This window comes from Pipra filicauda, unplaced genomic scaffold (genome assembly GCF_003945595.2).
Source record: "Pipra filicauda isolate LSUMZ 115617 unplaced genomic scaffold, ASM394559v2 scaffold1314_size30645_pilon, whole genome shotgun sequence".
Taxonomy (NCBI): Eukaryota; Metazoa; Chordata; class Aves; order Passeriformes; family Pipridae; genus Pipra; species Pipra filicauda.
In genome coordinates, this window is record NW_024103779.1 from 1 (window position 1) to 16,403 (window position 16,403).

General features: G+C 57.8%; 1 protein-coding gene and 1 long non-coding RNA gene across 2 annotated transcripts; one reads left to right on the forward strand and one right to left on the reverse strand.

The window, feature by feature from the left end:
• The first annotated feature begins 3,737 nt into the window (after window positions 1-3,737).
• LOC120322567 lies at window positions 3,738-5,648 on the forward strand. The gene is made up of 3 exons (XR_005562343.1): window positions 3,738-3,932; window positions 4,746-4,850; window positions 5,190-5,648. It is a non-coding gene; the product is annotated as an uncharacterized LOC120322567 (long non-coding RNA).
• A 1,168-nt stretch (window positions 5,649-6,816) lies between these two features.
• LOC113997016 (interferon-induced very large GTPase 1-like) lies at window positions 6,817-16,151 on the reverse strand. The gene is made up of 2 exons (XM_027738500.2): window positions 16,040-16,151; window positions 6,817-14,880 (listed from the first exon to the last, which is right to left on the reverse strand). Exon 2 carries the CDS (start codon window positions 14,876-14,878, stop codon window positions 7,592-7,594), a length of 7,287 nt encoding a protein of 2,428 aa, XP_027594301.2. The 5' UTR covers window positions 14,879-14,880; window positions 16,040-16,151; the 3' UTR covers window positions 6,817-7,591.
• Window positions 16,152-16,403: the final 252 nt, after the last annotated feature.

Sequence of the window (16,403 nt, forward strand, 5' to 3'; positions counted from 1 at the left end):
TGCTGCTCCAGCCCCTTCCCAGCTCCCTTCCCTTCCCTGCCCACGCTCCAGCCCCTCCCTGTGTCTCCTGTGTGAGGTCCCAGAGCTGCCCCAGCACTGGAGGTGCCCCAGCAGTGCCGGCACAGGGAGGGCACTGCCCTGGCCCTGCTGCCCCAGCAGTGCTGGCACAGCCCCGGGGCCACTGGCCTCGTGCCCCCCTGGGCACACCCGGGATCATGTCCAGCCGCTGCCAGCAACACCCCCAGGAAAACGTCTCCAGTACCATTAAACCTTTGAACCCTCTCCGACAGCACCTTGTGCCACGTGGCTTCCTTGGGCACAGCAGCTCTTTGGTGCCCCTTCAAGAGCAGCCAAAGGACGGGTCCCTCTCCCCCTGCCAGCCTGTGCCAGCAGGAGCACACCCCTGCCTGTCCCCCCTGCAGAAACGTTCACTCTGCAAAGCTGAAACCATCCAGGCTCCCGACTCGCTGCTCCCCGTCTGCGCTCCCGGCAGCCACGGCAGGGGACACCCAGCCAGGGCTGCAGGGACCTGTGGATCATCCTGCACGAAGCTCCTCTGCTCCTGCTGGAGCAGCTGCAGGGACACCACCTCCCCTGCGAGGACGTGCTCCTTCCCTGGACATGCTGCCTCCTCCAGGACCCCAAAATCCACTCGTGTGGATGGTGTGTGGCCAGAGCAGCTTCTGCCAGGCACAGCTTAAAGGCTGAGCCAGAATCAGGGGCTGCAGAAGGGTGACCAGAGAAGCTGTGGCTGCCCCTGGATCCTTGGAAGTGTCCAAGGCCAGGCTGGATGGGGCTTGAAACAACCTGGGCTAGTGGAAGGTGACCCTGCCCATGGCAGAGGGTGGGACTGGATGAGCTTTAAGGTCCCTCCCAATCCAAACCTGATTTGGGAGCCTGATAAGGTCAACCAGCTTTGGAATCTGAACAGGGCAGAGCACAACAAGCCTCAATGCCTAAAGCAAGGCTGGAATATGTGACCCAGTACCAGAGAATTGTGCTGGATCAGCCACTTCCTCAAGGCTAAAACAGCCAAGAACAAGGGTTCCCAAGGAAACAAGAGACAGAGGAAGGAAGGAAGGGAGCAGGACAGAGGCAGAGATGATGCTCTTTGAGCACTAAATGAACCCGCCCACTCTTATCAAAGTCTCCACTGACCCAGTAAAACCACAGGCTCAGGAGCAAAGCTCCTCCTGCCAGGCAGCAGAACCCCTGCCCTCGGGACACAGGTCCCACATTTCAGCCTGTGCCACCCAAACCCAGGCCAGGGAACACGCCACCAGTGCCTAACTGGGGACAGCAAGTGCCTTCTGTGCCATGTGGGACCTCCCTCCTCGCCCCGCTCGGCTCCCAGGGCTCCTCTCCCAGGTTTAACTGCAGCACCATTTCCCCCAGAACCGTCTTCAGGAAAAACCCAGGAGCAGGTTTTGGTGCCTGCTACACGAGCCAGGGGGTTGCTGCAGCTGGAGACCCCAATTCTCACTGCACAGCTGCCGAGAGGGAAGGCAGCCCCCCCACGAGTGGGAACGGGCTGAACCCACGACAGGCTCCCTCTTTAACCAAAGCCTTGTGTTTGCAGGAGCCAAGCCAGTGACTGGGGGGCTCTGCTCACTGGTCTCCAGCACCCAAACCAAGCCACCATCGTCAGCCTGGCCCAGGGAGCCCCGTGCAGCTGTGTCACATCCATCCAGCTCGCTCTCCCGGGCCCACCTCCCTCCCCCTCACCAGCTCCGAGTGTGCAGGAGGAGAGTGAGAGCAAGGCCTGGCCACTCCTGCCCCCAGGGACTGCTCCAGGAGGAGCTTTGCTCCCTGCAGGCATCAGGCTTGTCCTGATTGTCCCACAGTCTTAAATGACACCTCACAGACCACCCGGGAGGGATGACTGCAAACGTGGCCCAACATGATGGATCCAAGAACAACAAAGCAAAGAAGGTGAGGTGAAGCCTTTCTGCTTCACTGCTGGGGTGGGAGAAGAAAAAAATATGGAAAAGAGCCTCATCTCCACGTAAACACAGCACCCAGTGCTCCCTGTGCTAAGGGTGTCACCTCCTTTGGCCCAAGGTCAGCCCCCAGGGATTTAAGTGCCACGGCAGAGCCTCTTTGCACTTCCAGCACTTCCTTCCAGGGCTCCCAGTGCTTTGAACAAGGCACAGTTGGCAGAGGAGACGGGGCCAGTGTGGGTTCCGTGGGTGTGACTGCATGGAGCAGCCCCGGGGCAGGAGCTCAAGGTGGGGCAGTTCCTGGGCTGGATGTGCTCCCAGGGCACCCAGAGCCCCCCCTCTGCTGTCCCTTTGAGGGGGGGTGGCCACAGACCTCTCTGTGTGTGCTGACAGGCCACCACTGCCTCCCTGGGCCCAGCCCAGCCCAGGAGGAGGGGGGGACACGGGGCAGCTGCCACAGCTCCTTCCCTAATGGTCCCCAGCAATGCCCCCCACTGCCAGGGACAGGCTGGGGGGGCCACACGCACTGAATGTGATCCCCCCACTCTGCTGTGAAGGTGTGTCCCCCCCAGGGACGCCTGGGCTGGGGTCACAGTGCCACTGCCCCACCCGGGCACAGCACGGTCCCCTGACCTCTTCAGCAAGGGAGGGGTCCCACATCTCACACGATCCCACCTTCCCCACGCTGGTCCTCGCTGTGCCCACAGTCCCCCCCAGCCCCGTGTCTCCCTGCAGCCCCTCCCTCTCAAACCCCGGGTCTCTCTTAAGGCCCCCCAAGCTCCCAGGTCTCCCTGCAGTCCCCCCTAAACCCCGTGTGTCCTTGCAGCCCCCACCCCCGCTCCAAACCCGGGAATGCAAACCCTCCTTCCCAAACCCCAGGTCTCCCCGCAGGCCCCTCCAAATGCGGGCTCTCAATGCCCACCCCCCCCGGGTCTCACTGCCCACAACCCCCCCGAAACCCAGGTCTTGCTGCAACCCCCTCCCCAAACCCCGGGCCCCGCTGCAGACCCCCCTCCCCAAATCCCAGACCTCCCTGCAGCCCCCCCAAATGCCGGGTCTCCCTGCAGCCTGAGTCTCCCTGCAGCCCCGCTCCCCCCAAAATCTCGGGTCTCTCTGTAGCCCCCTCCTCAAACCCCGGACCTCCCTGCAGCCCCCCCCAAACCCAAGGTCCCCCGCAGCCTCAGTCTCCCTGTAGCCCCCCCCCCCCAAACCCAAGGTCTCCCTGCAGCCTGAGTCTCCCTGCAGCCCCCCTTCCAAAATCTCGGGATCACCCTGCAACCCGAGTTTCACTGCAGCCCCCCCACCCCAAAATTCCGTGTCCTCCTGCAGCCCCCGCCCAAAAATCCCGTGTCCCCCTCCAGCCCTCCCTCCCCAAAACCCCAAGCCCTCCCCGCGGCAGCCCCAGCCCGACCCCACCCTCCCGGCCCCGCCGCATCCCCCCCCCGCCCGATGTACCCCAAACCCCCTCCCAGACCCCGCTCCCAGGCCCGGCAGCCCCTCATTCCACCCCCACCGCCGCCAGGCCCCGCGGCGCCCCGGAGCGCAGCCCGCCCGCCGGCGCCCGTGCCCGGCAGTACCTTGTACTTGCTGAAGCCGGCGAGCTGCTCGGGGCTGACGTACTCCATGGCGATCCCTGTTATCCCGGTGTTCCCGGCGCTCCCGCTCCCGGCGCTGCCGCCGCCGCATCGGCCCACCCGGCGTGCCCGTGACGTCACCGCGCCCCGCCCCGCGGCCGCGGCGCCCCCTGGCGGCCGGGAGGGCCCCGCGCGGGAGGGCGGCGGGAACAGCGGGAAAAAGGGATCCGGGAACGCCGCATCCGACCCTGCCCTGCGGCGCCGTGGGGTCGTTCCGCGACCGCTGGCACCCCGGGCCCGTGTACAGACTCCCTGCCCAGCGCTCTTGGAGCCCCTTTAGGCACTGGAAGGGGCTCTAATGGCTCCCCGGGGGAGCTGCTTCTTCTCCAAGTGTCCGACAGTGATAAACTGCACCAGGGTCTGAGCTTGAGAGGGGACTGGTAGAGTGCTGAGGGGCTGGAGCTGAGGGGCTGGACTGAGGGCTGGCTGTGGATGGAGCTGTGAGGGGACGGTTGTGAGTCGGGCTGTGTGTGTGAGGGGTGAGGGGACGGTTGTGAGGGCGGGCTGTGTGTGTGAGGGGTGAGGGGACGGTTGTGAGGGCGGGCTGTGTGTGTGAGGGGAGAGGGAACAGTTGTGAGGGCGGGCTGTGTGTGTGAGGGGAGAGGGGACGGTTGTGAGGGCGGGCTGTGTGTGTGAGGGGAGAGGGGACGTTGTGAGGGAAGGGCTGTGTTGTGTGAGGGGAGAGGGGACCGGTTTGTGAGGGCGGCTGTGTGGTGTGAGGGGAGAGGGGACGGTTTGTGAGGGCGGGCTGTGTCTCAGCTGTGAGGGGACGGTTGTGAGGCCGGGCTGTTTGTGGGAGGGGTGAGGGGACGGTTGTGAGGGCGGGCTGTGTGTGTGAGGGGAGAGGGGACAGTTGTGAGGGCGGGCTGTGTGTGTGAGGGGTGAGGGGACGGTTGTGAGTCGGCTGTGTGTGTGAGGGGTGAGGGGACGGTTGTGAGGGCGGGCTGTGTGTGTGAGGGGAGAGGGGACAGTTGTGAGGGCGGGCTGTGTGTGTGAGGGGAGAGGGGACGGTTGTGAGGGCGGGCGGTGTGTGTGAGGGGAGAGGGGACTGTGAGGGCGGGCTGTGTGTGTGAGGGGTGAGGGGACGGTTGTGAGGGCGGGCTGTGTCTCAGCTGTGAGGGGACGGTTCTCGGGGCACGCTGTGACTCTCAGGCCGCCCCGATCCCCTCAGGGGGACCGTTGGAGCGCGGCCGGGACCGAAGCAGCCCCGCCGGCCCTGGAGCCACCCGGACCCCCCAGGACTCCCCCGGGACCCCCCGACCGCGGCCCGGGACAGGTGGGAGCTCGGGGGCGCCGGGCTGGGCCCGGGGGAAGCGTCCAGCGGGGGCCGGGCCGGACCGCGGGGCCCGTGGGGGAGCCCCGGCGCGCAGCGGCCCCGGGCTGTGCGGGCAGCGGGGCTGGGCCGGGCCGGGCTGCGCTCTGCTCCAGAACAGCGGCTGCTGGGACACGGAGGGTGCGGCTCCAGCGCTTGGGATTAGCGGGAGACACCACCAGGGCAAAAGCAGCGCCGTGTTGTGTCTGTGAAATACGAGGGATTTAATTTTTCTGTGGAAAACCTCTGCTTTCTTGGAGGAAAAAACAAACAGACAAACTTCCTTTTACCCCGTCTTTTTAGGTTGCGGGTTAAATGTTTGGAGAAGGAACTGAGCCCAGGAAAGTGGGAGTTGCCCAGAGAGGCTCCTCAGTGTGATTCAGGTACCGTGATCTGTTGGACTGACTGTGGGATCGAGCATAAATGCTGTTATCAGGTGCCTGTTTCTTACCCTCACAGAACTGGTCCTGAATTTTTAATTTCTGACAAACCTGTGGCCTGGAGCTGTGATTTCTGCATTTTCTGTCATGTATAGGACATGTAAAAATATTCCTCTGTGAGATACACTCCTCTACTTGAAATTCCCACAGAAATCCATTGTTGTGCAACACATCCCTTGTCTGGAGAAGGTGAATCCTAGAATTATGGACTGGTGTGGGTAGGAAGGGACCTCAAAGAACCTTTAGTTCAACTCCCCTTACTTTGCACTCTCCCTGGTTGCTCCAAGCCTTGTCCAGCCTGGCCTTGAACACTCCCAGGGACCCAGGGGCAGCCACAGCTTGTCTGGGAATCCCAACCCAGCCCCTCCCCACCCTTCCAGGGAAGAATTCCTTCCCTATCTGCCATCTCTCCCTGCCCTCTGGCAGTGGGAAGCCATTCCCTGTGTCCTGTTCCTCCATGCCTTGTCCCCAGTCCCTCTCCAGCTCTCCTGGAGCCCCTTTAGGCTCTGGAAGGGGCTCTCAGGTCTGCCTGGATCCTTCTCTTCTCCAGGGGAGCACCCCCAGCTCTCCCAGCCTGGCTCCAGAGCAGAGGGAGGCAGAAGGAGCAGGGAAGGAAAAGAAAGTAAAGGGGAGAAGGGAAAGAAATCCAAGTTGGTCCACTCAGATCTGCCTATCTCGCCTTCCAGCCCCATCCCGGCCTCCTCCCAGCCTGTCAGCCCAGCCCCGTCCCCTGCCTTGCCCAGCCCCCTCTTTCCCAGCGGGTGCATCAGACAGACCCCCGGGCAGTCCCTACTGGGCTTTCCAGTCCCACCCCCTGCCAGCAGCTCTTTGCTTTCCCTCCTGGCTCCCTGGCAGCCCGGCAGGGGCACTGCGACCTCAGTTCCAACCCCCACGGCCGTCCCCGGGGCAGCCCCAGCTGGTCCCAGCTTCTCCAGAGCGCGGCTCCGGTGCCCCCAGGCTGCCTGGACAGCACCGGCGCTGCCCCGGGGGCTGGGAGGAAGCTGCTGGGCCACGGGATCCTGCACAGGGGGCACGGCAAAGGCTTTTGCTCAACAGCCAGGCCAAGGGCAGGAGCAGCTGCCGGTGGGGCTGAGAGCTGGAGGGAAGTGCAGCAGGCCCAGGCCCCTGAGCAGGGACGGCTGCCCTGGGCACACGCAGGGCCCTCCGGAGCAGGGAGTTAAAGCACTGCCTCAGCCGGCCCTGCCCCTGCCAAGGTGGGACCTGCTGCTGGCGACTGAAAGGACTCCTCTCCCAGTTCCTGGAATCACACTCTTTATTAGCACCGCCTGGGACAGGTTAATAAGGTTCGTGGGCGTTGGCGGCAGCGTCTGGCTGCAAAACTGTGTTTGAAAGCAATCTGGGCTCTGGGAAGCAAGGCCAAGGTGGAACACGAAGCAATCTGCCAATATCCTCTGGGGGGAGCCCGACCAAAGCTCTGCTCCTTAAAGCAGCGTTGAACCTGCCCAGAGTGTATTTCTCACCCCACAGGCGTCCCTGGGGTGGGGGGGAAGCAGATTCAACCCCTCAGCTGATCCCAGCAGGTTCGGGGGAGTCTTCCTCAATTTTCCCCCTATCCCCAACTTACTTTCATACGAATTCTTTGTGTTTAGGTGGAGCTGGAGTGGCTTCAGTTGTAATTACCTTTTGTTTCTGGTTGGTGTAAAGTTCTCTTGCTGTACCTAACGGGAGGGGGGGTCGTGGTTTGGCACCTGAGGAGGGGGTTGGACGTGGTTGTTGGCTCTGCAGCAGAACACCTGGATTGTCCCTCGGCTGACAGGTACTGGAGGGTCCCATGATCTTCCCAGTACCACAGTGTTCCCCCTTTGTGCTGGGATTTGAGTGCTGCAGGAAAGCTGGGCTTTGCTCACTGCCCCTTATTTCCTCAGAGCAGCTCATCCAACTGGGGCTTTCTCGTGCTGCCTTTGCCCTTCCCCTGGCACTTGGGCTCCATCTTGGCCATGAGACTGAGCAGCCGTGGGAGGGTTTTTCTTTTGCTCAAGGGCAAAGCAGAGGGAAATGTTTACAGCAGGAAGGGAAGAGGATTCTGGCTGATCAGGAAGCGAGGGAGTTTCTGAGCGACGGCCGGAGTAACGCACCTTATTTCACCCAGTTTGTGAGCAGTTGGATCCCATTGTCTTCATGGGGCTTGAGAGCACAAGCATTGAAACAGCATTTTGTGGACAGCCTTGTACTCTGTTCTGCTCAACTGCAAAGCCGTGGAGGTTCTTCCTTCATCTTCTTTCATCTTCCTTGCATCGACGTGGCCTAAGGCTTGTCCAGCTCAGCAAGTGCTTCCCACTTGGTAATTCTCTGCCAGGCCTGAGGGATTTCTCCTCTGCCTTGAAATTTCTTACCATGCCAGGTTTCTATATTGGCCCTGAAATGCGACACAAACCATTTCCAGTAGGCTTGCATGGATGGATCAGGAAGAATTTTCCAATTGGAAAAAGGAGGTCCTGCATCCCGGTATCTCTTGCAGGGGGTCCATTTGCTAGCACCCTTTTGGAATAGACAGTCACTTGCAACGAGGCTGGAACAAATCTCAATGACCAGGTGATCTGTTTGGTGCCAAATTTCTCCCGTCAAAGCTTCTGGTCGATGGAAGAGAAGCTGATGGTCTCCATCGTGTCCCTGCATGGTGTTTGTGCAGACAGCCCCACAAAAGGGACACTGCTCCCAGCACCCCGAAAACTGCTCTGCCAGGATGGTGTGAGGCTTCCTTTCAAACCAGCTCAGATCAGCAACAGCAAATTTTCCCCTGAGCTCGTTCTCCATGGCAGGCAGTGCTTCTGCCATGGCTTTGCTCAGGAACTCGATGTCTGTGATCTCCTGATGCTCGAGGCCCTTCAGGTCACTTCTGGGCAAGTTGATCAGCTCTGTCAGTTCCCTGCAAAATTCATCCAGCCAGAGAGAGATTTTGTCCTTTTGGTCTTTTCTGTCTTTGACCCTTTGGGTTGATGAAGCAACAGCTGACAGGATGTTTCCATAGAGAACATCAAGGGAGGAATCTAAAAAGTTCTGCAGCCTCCGGCTCTCACCTAAACAGTAACTCTCAACACGTCTCTCAATGTACCACTGAAAAAACTCTTTTGGATGTTCAAGGTACTGCTTGAAATACTGGAAGTTTTCTTCTTGTGCCAGGAATCTCAGGATACAAACATCCAGATTGGCTCTGTTGCCCTGGAAATCTGGGACTTTCCCCTGCATGTCCCCAGCGATGGCTTTAGCCGTCCTCTCATAGACGGCCCGGCGAAGAGCTGGGGCAAGCTTGTCACAAAGGAAAACAGCAAAAGCTGTGACAGAAGTGGCTCCTTGGCAGGAAATCTGGAAACATGTGAAGAAATCTTCTCTCTTGCTGTTCAGGTAGACGACTGGGTCATTTGCCTTCTGGAACATTTTGTGCATGGCTTTAAACCTTTCTGCTGCCGTTCTGCAGAGGTACAGAGATAAATCTATGATGTAATCTTTGTTAACCCTAAATTGTGCATCGCTGGGGACGGAGTTCACACCTTCCTGTACTTCATGGAGTATTTCATGAATAAAGGTTCGACTGTAATCCCGTTTCTCCTGTTCCTTCTTATCAATGTTTGCCCACACACGATCTATGATGTTGTCTGTGATGTCCTGCAAGATCACATCAGCATTGGAAACATTCCATGGGAGGTATGTTTTCCAACCCTTTTTCTTTGTGACATGTTTCTTCAAGTCCAAGGAAAATCCTCTGTGTTTGGGAAATGACCTGATCCGTGCATGGAAACCAGGCTCCTTAAAATGCTCCAGAAGGACATCTTCTATTTCTGCATCGATATCCACCCGTTCCAGTGGGGGAGCAGCACGGGAGACTTCAGTAATCCACTCGGCCCAGAGAGAAGTAAACTTGTCTCTCAGTTGTATCTCACTGAGGCTCTTGCCTTTCAGCGTCAGAGCCAACTCCCTGCTCTTTCTCAGGAGCTCGTCTTCATATTCTGACTTCCTTGCGTCCACTTTACTCTGGGTCTTCTGCAGTTCAATGAGATTCTCACATTTCTTCCGAGTTTCATGAAGAAGATTCTCTTTTAGTTCTTTCAGCTTCAGCTCTGTGCTGCCTTTCCACTGGACCAGCATCTCACAGTTTTTATCTTCCCTGAAATACTTTTCCATGTCTTTCACGATGGCATCACTTGTCTCTTGCACGAGCCCTTCCAGGTGTTCTGTGGTGACTTGCTGCAAGTCCCCGTTCCGAATTCTGTTGTTGAGTCTCATTTGTACGTCTAAGATGTGACTCCTGAGCCTCCAGGTCCACTGACTAAAGGCAGTTTCCAGTTTCCTGTACACAGCAATCTCCAGTGAATTCTTGAAGCTGAAAACAAAGTTCTCGTTCAGCAAAGCATTCCAGAGGTCACCAATACGGACTTTCAGGCTGGAGAGCGTCAAAATGCTGCCTTGGGACTCCCTGGCAGCCTGGAGAACTTTGCGCTTCAGTTGCTGGATGTTGTGGCTGTAGGTGGGGTTGGGTGGTGCCATTGGGGGGTTTCCTTCCCACAGGTGAGCAAAGTAGTGAATGTGGGTGTTCACGTCAAAGCGGATGACGTCGCTGAAGGAGGAGACGTCACAGCATTCCTGCTGGGCAGCTACCACGGTCATTTCATCCAGCTTTTCCTGAAGACGTCTTTGTCCTTCCATGTTCTGCTCCTTGGCAGTAACTTCTCCCACGTTTTGGTGGACAAAGAGGCAGCTGGGGGAAAGATTTACTTTCTTCATCCTCAGAAGAGCCTGCACAGCAATCTGAAGAACATCCTGCATTTCTGAGGGATTTTCCCCAAAGATGTTGATCAGGGTCATGTTGCCGATGCCGATGACAAAGGTGGCCAGCTCGTTGTCATGGTTCAGGGACTGTTTATTGGCCATCTCTATGGCACGAAGGCCCTCTGTGTCAACAACCAGCATGTAATCAAAGCCCACGTCCTCTTGCAGCTGCTCGTCCAGTGGCAGGAGCTGCATAAACGCTCCCCGGGTGCATCTCCCCGCGCTGACATTGAACTGCAGCCCAAACATGGCATTCAGCAGGGTTGACTTCCCTGTGCTCTGGATGCCGAGCACGGAGAGAACAAACACTCGTTTGTCCCCCAGCCTCTCAATGAGGCTGTCAAAGATTGCTCCCACCCAGTGCAGGGGCAGGTAAGAAGCATCCCCATCCATCAGCTCCACGGGATATCCCGAAACCATCAGCTCTGCTGCCATTTGGGACAGTTTGACAACGTTTTCATTCTTTGAGTTCCTTAAGTGCAGAGCTTCATAGATCTGCCCTACCTCTCTCAACAGATGCTCCAGGCCAACAGATGAATCGTTGATTTCATCAGAGAGGGCCTCCAACCTACTCAGCAGTTCAGGGTTTGGATTGGTTTTTTCCTTGCTTTTCTTTTTTTCCAGGATTTCAGACCATAACTTGTGATAGTCTTTCCTCAGTTCCTCAAGGTGACCGGAGGACAGGTCGTCCATAAAGACCTTCATCCACTGCAGGAAGTATTTCTTGGTATCTGCTGGCTGTAACTGGAGAAAGCCAAGGAATGGTTTCATCAGCGGGTTGAGGGGGAAGGCTCGCTCTAGTTGCTTTCTTCTAATTGCTGCCTTCTCGGATTCAATTTGGCTCCGATGGTGCTCAATGCTCTTGCCCCCCTTCTCCTGCAAGCGAGTGAGTTCTTTGTCCTTTTGGCACCACTGGTGCCACAGTTTTCCTTGAAGAGGCAGGAGCTGGGATTTGATCTCAGACAGCTTCTCCTTCTTCAGAAGTGTCACCAGCTCCTTTGCCTTTGCTTTGGCTGTCACACACTCGGGTCGATCTTCATCCACTAAGAATCCGTGCTGGCGAGCTTTGTCCAGGCAGGCGTCCAGGCTGAAACGAGGGTTGGACCCTTCCAGGAGATTCCTGATTGTTTTGGTAAGCTCGTCCAACATCTCTGCTTCATTTCTGTTCTTGATGCCTATTTTTATGTTTTTGCTGGATTGTCCAGCTGCAACCTTCTCTTTGTCAGTGAGAAGACAAACCAGAGGCCTTTGTGACTGCCACAGCTCACGCAGAAGCTTTTTCCCTCTGTCGTCCATGTGCTCCGAGTCGGAGACAAGAGCCACGTTGAGAGCAGAGATCTCCTGTAAGAACTGCAGCTGCGCTCCGTGGTCCCTGGCGTCTCCATGCAGGTTACAGAAAGCCACACAGCACTCAAAGGTGTCATCGGGGCTTCCCCGGGGACAGTACCAGGCGATCTCCACAACACCTGCCATCAGCAAACGCTCTCTGGTGCTGCCTCGGCAATGGCGGTGGAAAAAAGTGTCGTGTCTTTGTTTGCTCAGCAGAGCATTGAGGAGCTGAGACTTGGAAGAGGAGGCAGAGGTGCCAATGCGGATGAAGGACACGATGGGCGTCTCTGCCTGATGGATGAGTTTGTTATTGTGACTGTTCATCCTGGGCTGCTGTCCCGACTTCTCGGCCTCTTTCCAGCTCCTTTTGATTTGGCTGAGGGCCCAGAGCGGGAACTCGATCTGGGCACTGCCCGGCTTGGGCACCAGCAGGGGCAGTGCCAGTTGGCAGAAGGCCAGCTTGGTTGCAATGGACTGTCTCATGAAGTCATCAGCACAGTGGAAAATTGCCATCTGGAGGTCCATGGGGTGCACGTGGCTGTCCCTGGTTGCAGCTTCAGGGGCTGCTTCCTCCAAATCGTTTAGAAAGTTTTCAAAGGAGTCTGAGGGTTCGTGCTCTTGCTCTGTGGTTTCTGGCACGGGGGCAAATCCTGGGTTGCTCCCATCTCTGCAAGTCAGGTACCTCACCCGATAGTCCACGGTTAAGAGCTTCTGCAGGAAGTGAAATGGCAGTTCCTGGTCCTTGCTGGGCTGGCTGTCGTGCAGAGATGTCTTGCAGATGATGCGGAAATGTCCCGTGCCCATTTTTCTTGGATAGTGACTTTCTAGTCCAAGGCGCTTGAGCAACTGGAGGAACTCTTGGTTTGCAGTGGCTTCATTGGCTTTGGATTCGCTGGCACCTGACTCGGATTTGGAGGGACTGGAAGGCTCAGTTGTTTGGAAAGTGTCTTCCATGTCTTTGAGTATGTTCTGCATCCTCACATCATCCCCTGTTTCCTCCAAGCTCCCACCGATGAAGGAATTCAAGTCACGTTCCAGCATCTCCCAGTCTGGGCACTCCCTGTGCTTCTGGAGGAGATTCTTTGTCCCTGTGGCCCACAAGCCTTCCATGTGACCTTCCATGAAAAGCAACCGCTCCCTCTTCTGCTCTGGGGACAGCTCTTTGCTTTGGGGTGTCACGGTCAGAGCCGTCAGCAGAAGGGAGGCCTCAGCTCTGGCAGCATCTTGCTCCTTCAGAGTCACGTACTGCTCGTGTGCCGCTGCCATTGCCTGGGCCAGGTACTGAATTTCTGCATGGCCAAGGAGGTGCTGGAAAGTGCTGCTTCCCACCTGGTACCCTGTGCTGGTTGCAATTAAGAGCACCAAGAGTTCCATGTCCTTCTGAGCCCTTTCCTGGAGAGACCGCAGTAAGGAATGAATTGCGAGGCCTGTGGTCAGGGTGGCTTCTCTCTTTGCTTCCTGGACGGCAGAAGCAGAGGTTCCTGGTGCGTAGGTGACAGCATGGATGTGCTCCATCATTTGCTGCAGTGTCTGCAGGAGCTCTTCAAGTTCAGAGACATTGGGAGTTTTGGGAAGCCTGTGGTCAGTCTGGAAGATCCATTGCATAATGAAGGAAGACTCGGGGAAGTCCTTGACAGAATAGATATGAGGATCCAGGAGGCTCCTCAAGATTGCCTTGATAGAGGTGGAGTTTTCTGGAGGTGACTCCTGGCAACTCCTCACGGTGTTCACCAGGAAGTCCTGCAGGGCTTTGTCCGACAGGCACACGTTGATCCAGACTCTGGGGTCCTTGGTTTTTGCACTCAGATCCTGTTTCAGATCCATCAGCATGAGCAGTTTCTTTTCATCCACCGCCCCCTCCCAGGTCTTCACAATCTCCATGAACTCTCTGGCCTCTTCCACTGCACTGGCCAGTTCCTCCCCAAAAGCGCTGCCGACGCTCTGATTCGTCAGCGCTTTGTACGCAGCCCTGAGGGCGCGGCTCATTCCATGGACGGACTGAAAATCCCTGCTGTGATTGCACAGGATGACCTCCCACACCGGGATCAGCTGGGAGCCACGGTCGATAACGCACCACGTTGAGTTATTGGATACAAGCCCTGTTTTCCACTGAGGGAGAGAACTGCTCTCTGTTGGGCCCCCTGTGGTGAACACATGAAGCTGAATCTCTGTGTGGGAGCTCTCTCCAGCTCTGCCCTGGACAGAAGCCTGTGAGCTGGATCGGGAAACATCTGTGGCCCCTCCTGCACTGGCCCCGAAGCCACTGAAACTGGCCCCAACAAAGGTGTTCAGGGCTTCAGATGTTTGTCGCTTCATCTCCTCCCTCTGCTCGGCTCTGAATCCTCCTGTAGACGCCTTCCACCAGAATATGCCCCCAAAGTGGAGGGGACCCTGGCTGACGTGGGACCCAAACCTGCTGAAGAAGCTCTCCAGCAGGTTGGGCTGCTCTTCTTCCCGAGTGAGGCTCAAAAGCTGCTCCATGTGTTGCAGCTCCCGCAGGGCCCCATCCGAGAGGAGAAGCTGGTTCCTTTGGAAGTAGCAGGAGGCCAGAGGGGTGTACTGGTACTTGGTGGTGCAAAAGTAGCTCTGCTCAGAGTGGGACTGGTGGGTGCCCTGTGCCTGTGAGGAGCTGCTGTGATCTGCACCAGCTTCCAATTTAACTCCCCAGAACTCGGCTTTGGCAGAAACGCTGATGCTGAAGCCCAGCTGCTCCATGGACCTGGTGAAAGTGGATTCTGCTGCACTGGAGGAGAACTCCTTGCTCTCAAACAGCGACCCTTGCTCTGGACCGGCGAGCTGGAATCCCTCAGGAACCCTGAGGAGCTGCTCTCGCTTTGCCAGCACATCTTCAGCCCGGCTGGTTCTGTAGATGCCCTGCAGGGCCAGTCCCCCCGACGCCCGCCTCAGCACCTCCGTGTCGGGGATGTTCTCCCTCCTGCCCACGGACGACTCCTGCTGCTCCAGCTGCTTCTGGATGCTCTCCAGCACATCCGCCAAGGGCTTCTTTGGTGCTGGCCAGAACTCCTTGGGAATCTCCATGGCTTGCCATAGAGCCTCTGCTCTCTGCCTTACAACATCCTGGCTGTGGCTGCGGCTGTCGAGCATTTCTTTCAGCTCGTTCAGGACTTGCTTGGCCACTCCTTGTGTCTGCTTTGTCCTCTCCAAGTGCTGCTTTTCTTGCTCCTCAGAAGTTGCTTTGTCATCTCTTATTTTCAGGAGTTTCTGCAGCGCCCTTTTCTCCCAGGGGTGCCGCACTTGGCGCTCCAACGTAAGGTAGTCTTCATATTGCAGGTGTTGCAGGGCTTGTGTGCACTGGACTCCCAGGGTCTGGGAGAGTTTGGGGAGCCAGTATGCAGCCTCCAGTCCTTCCTTCTGAAGTGCCTCTGCCAGGAGCTGTGCCTCTCCATGCCCCTCTTGGGTGTCGTCCTGCGAAGCCATGGCTGTGGGGGAAGAAAGGAAACGTTCCCTAAGGTTTGTTGTGAGAGGCCCCAGGCTCCTCTAAGAGGCTCTGCAGCAGCTCCGGCCCTGGGGATGCTCCCACGTGGCTGCTGGAGCCCAGGCTGGGATGCCACAAGGCCCAGGGTCTCCTTCCCGGACAATGGATGTGCCTGCTGTGGGATCAGCCCTGAAGCTGAGTGTGTATCCCAGAGACAACACACACACACACACACAGATGGACTTGGGCACGCAACCTGCCATGGAGAAGGTGCTGCCTTCAACATCGCCCAGGTCCTCCCAACAGGACTCCTGAATCCGTGAGTGCAGAGAGCCGAGGGCCTTCCTGGATCCCTGGAGCACCGACACAGCCCCTGTGCCCGTCCCACCCCCCTGCCTGCATCCTGCACCCTCTTCCCAGCACAGGGCTCTCCCGCTCGCCGGCTGCTCCAGCTGGTGCTCCCAGCACACAGAGGCAGCGCTTGGAGCTGGGGAACATTGTCCCAGTTTTCAAGATGGGCAGGAAGGATGACCCTGGGAACTACAGGCCTGGCAGTGTCCCTTCAGTGCCTGGTAAAATTGTGGTGAAGGTTGTTCTGGGCGTTACTGCAAAGCCCCTGAAGGACAAGGCAGTCACTGGTCACGGTCAGCACGGGGTCCTGAGGGGAATGTGCTGCTCATCAAACTAAATATCCTTTTATATCCTCCCCAATAACCCATGTAGTGGATCAAGGGAAGCCAGCTGATGGGACCTTTCTGGATTTCAGTAAAGCTTTCCATCTCTCCCAGGATCCTTGTGGGTCCCTTCTCACTCCAGCTCTTCTGTGATTCCCTGATTCTCACCCTAACGGAGCTGGTGCTCTCCCTGGACTCCTGCCTTTACACCTTTGGGGTTTTCTACACGGTCCCACAAACCTGAGAAGTGTCTCTGTCTCAATTCAGCTGGATCCTGGAGAGGTTGATTCCATGAACAAACCCTTCCCCTGCCTTCAGCTTCCATCCCAGCAGGGACACCAGACCCTCCCCAAGCCAGGGCTGGCTCCCAGGGGTTGGCACTGGGCTCCTGGAGCCTTGCAGAGCCTTGAGTGTCAGCTTTCCCTCACAGGCCAGTGCAGACTGAGGCAACGAGTGCCCTGGCCATGGGCTCTGAGTCACCTCACCCACCTGAGAGCAGATGCTCCTCTTGGTCCCAGCCTTGAGTGCCCAGAGGACACGGGCAGCCAAGGTGCCCAGCTCAGGGGACACAGCACCGTCACAGCCCAGGCCTGGGGGACACGGCGGCAGGTGGAGAAGATGGGAACTCCCTGGAGAATTCCGGAGGAAGAGCAGCGGGAAGGAAAGGCCCCAGATCCTAAAGGAGAAGAGCTGAGAGTCAGGAGATGGCAACCCAGCAACGTGGAGGATTGACTGCAGGGAGCAGTGGAGGCCAACCCTTCTCCTGCAGTGGGGATTACCCCGTCAGCAGAGTCCCCAGGGCCTTTGTGGGGTGGGGAGCAGAGCAGGCTTTCACCTGGGCCCTAAATCCGTG

Coding starts and splice junctions, on each gene's coding strand:
- LOC113997016 (XM_027738500.2), bottom strand. CDS start 14,878: ATGGCTTCGCAGGACGACACCCAAGAGGGGCATGGAGAGGCACAGCTC.